The following is a 1,240-nucleotide window of genomic DNA, read 5'->3' as shown; positions in this document are numbered from 1 at the left end:
GGCAAAACTGGGAGAAAAATGGTCATGTCCTAAGAAGTCCTACAGAAGGCAGAGCTGATGCCCCAGCGCCTCTGGCTAAAGCCGAGCCCCACGGCGCCAGGATGTGCCAGCTGCCGGAGCGGCTCCCAGTTGCTGTGGGGCTGGGGCTGCTCCACCACCCTCCTGGGTCCCAGACCCCCGGGGAATCACCAGGGGTTCTGCCAATGGGGCTGTTGTGGGAGAGGAAAGAGACTGTAAAGAGAGGAGACACCAGGATGTCTGGCAGTCCAAAGCACAGGGGGGATGTTTAGCGACACCCCTGGGTGTCCTTTTAGGGTGGTAACGAGAAAGCAAAGCGGCTGCAGGAGAAGGGGCAGGTGTCTGGACAGAAGCAGTGGGACCGCCTGCAGGGAACGCATCGCGCAGCCCTGCCGTGTTGCTACTTTATTAACTCCTGATAGAACTCCGACCGCACGAATCTGGGCAGGGAGTCTTTCTCCATCAGGGCAAAGATCCTCTTCTGGGCCATGTCAAAGCTACTTGGTGTCGGCTCCACCAGGTTCTTCATGGTCACGGCCTTGGTGAAGTGGTCGATGTTCACCTGTGACGGGAGCGTCAGAGGGCTGGGGACCCTGCCTCTGTGGGGGGCGGGTGATGGCATCTCCCCTCGCCCGCTCTGTCCCACCAGCACCCGTGCAGAGGTCATGGGGAGGGACTGGAGCAGCTTCGCTTCTCTGGGGGAACCACTGCTGGCGAACCTGCCACGAAGGATGAGGTCTGTCCTGCAGCAAAGGTGACCCTGGGGCTTGGGCTACCATGGATTGTCATCCCCTGTGACCAACGTGAGCTCTCAGTGGGATGGGGGACAGGCAGGCACCTGCGGGAGAGGCTGAGCACCTGAATGGGGGCACTGGGACTGCAAGGGGTGGGGGCACAGCCCGCGGGGATGGGGCTGCCTTTCACCGAGGGTACAGCCCTCTGCGCTCCTTGGTCATGGTACGGGTGCCCTGCAGCCATGGTGGTCCTTCGGCAGCCCCCGTGCCCCTCCAGGCACCAGCTCCCGCCTCGCAGCACTGACCTCCTTGGGTGCGTCGGTCTGGATGAACTCCTCGTAGATCTTCTTGGCTTTCTCCACCAGCTTCACGGGGGACTTGGTTTTCTTGTAGTCCTCGCAGGCCATCCAGAACTCGGCATTTTCCTCGCTGAACTCAGAGCGCAGGAAGCTATGGAAGGTGGCGAGCCCATCTGCAGGGGGAATGGG

At 61.5% G+C, this 1,240-nt stretch overlaps 1 protein-coding gene across 2 annotated transcripts in view; it reads right to left on the bottom strand.

Annotated features, from left to right (window-relative positions):
• Window positions 1-418: 418 nt before the first annotated feature.
• The window catches only part of RGS5 (regulator of G-protein signaling 5), an 8,173-nt gene continuing 7,351 nt past the window's right edge, over window positions 419-1,240 (bottom strand). Inside the window, exons 4-5 of one of the 2 annotated variants that reach the window (XM_010077659.1) lie at window positions 1,034-1,224; window positions 419-580 (exon numbers count right to left, since the gene is read on the bottom strand). In XM_010077659.1, the coding sequence (XP_010075961.1) occupies window positions 419-580; window positions 1,034-1,224 (353 nt within the window). The remainder of the gene's footprint in view (window positions 581-1,033; window positions 1,225-1,240) is intronic. The other variant, XM_010077660.1, reaches the window with a different exon arrangement.

The sequence above is a fragment of the Pterocles gutturalis genome, unplaced genomic scaffold (genome assembly GCF_000699245.1).
Source record: "Pterocles gutturalis isolate BGI_N339 unplaced genomic scaffold, ASM69924v1 scaffold6128, whole genome shotgun sequence".
Classification (NCBI taxonomy): Eukaryota; Metazoa; Chordata; class Aves; order Pterocliformes; family Pteroclidae; genus Pterocles; species Pterocles gutturalis.
Note: the sequence above shows the minus strand (reverse complement) of the source record. Positions and strands in the feature narration are given on the sequence as shown.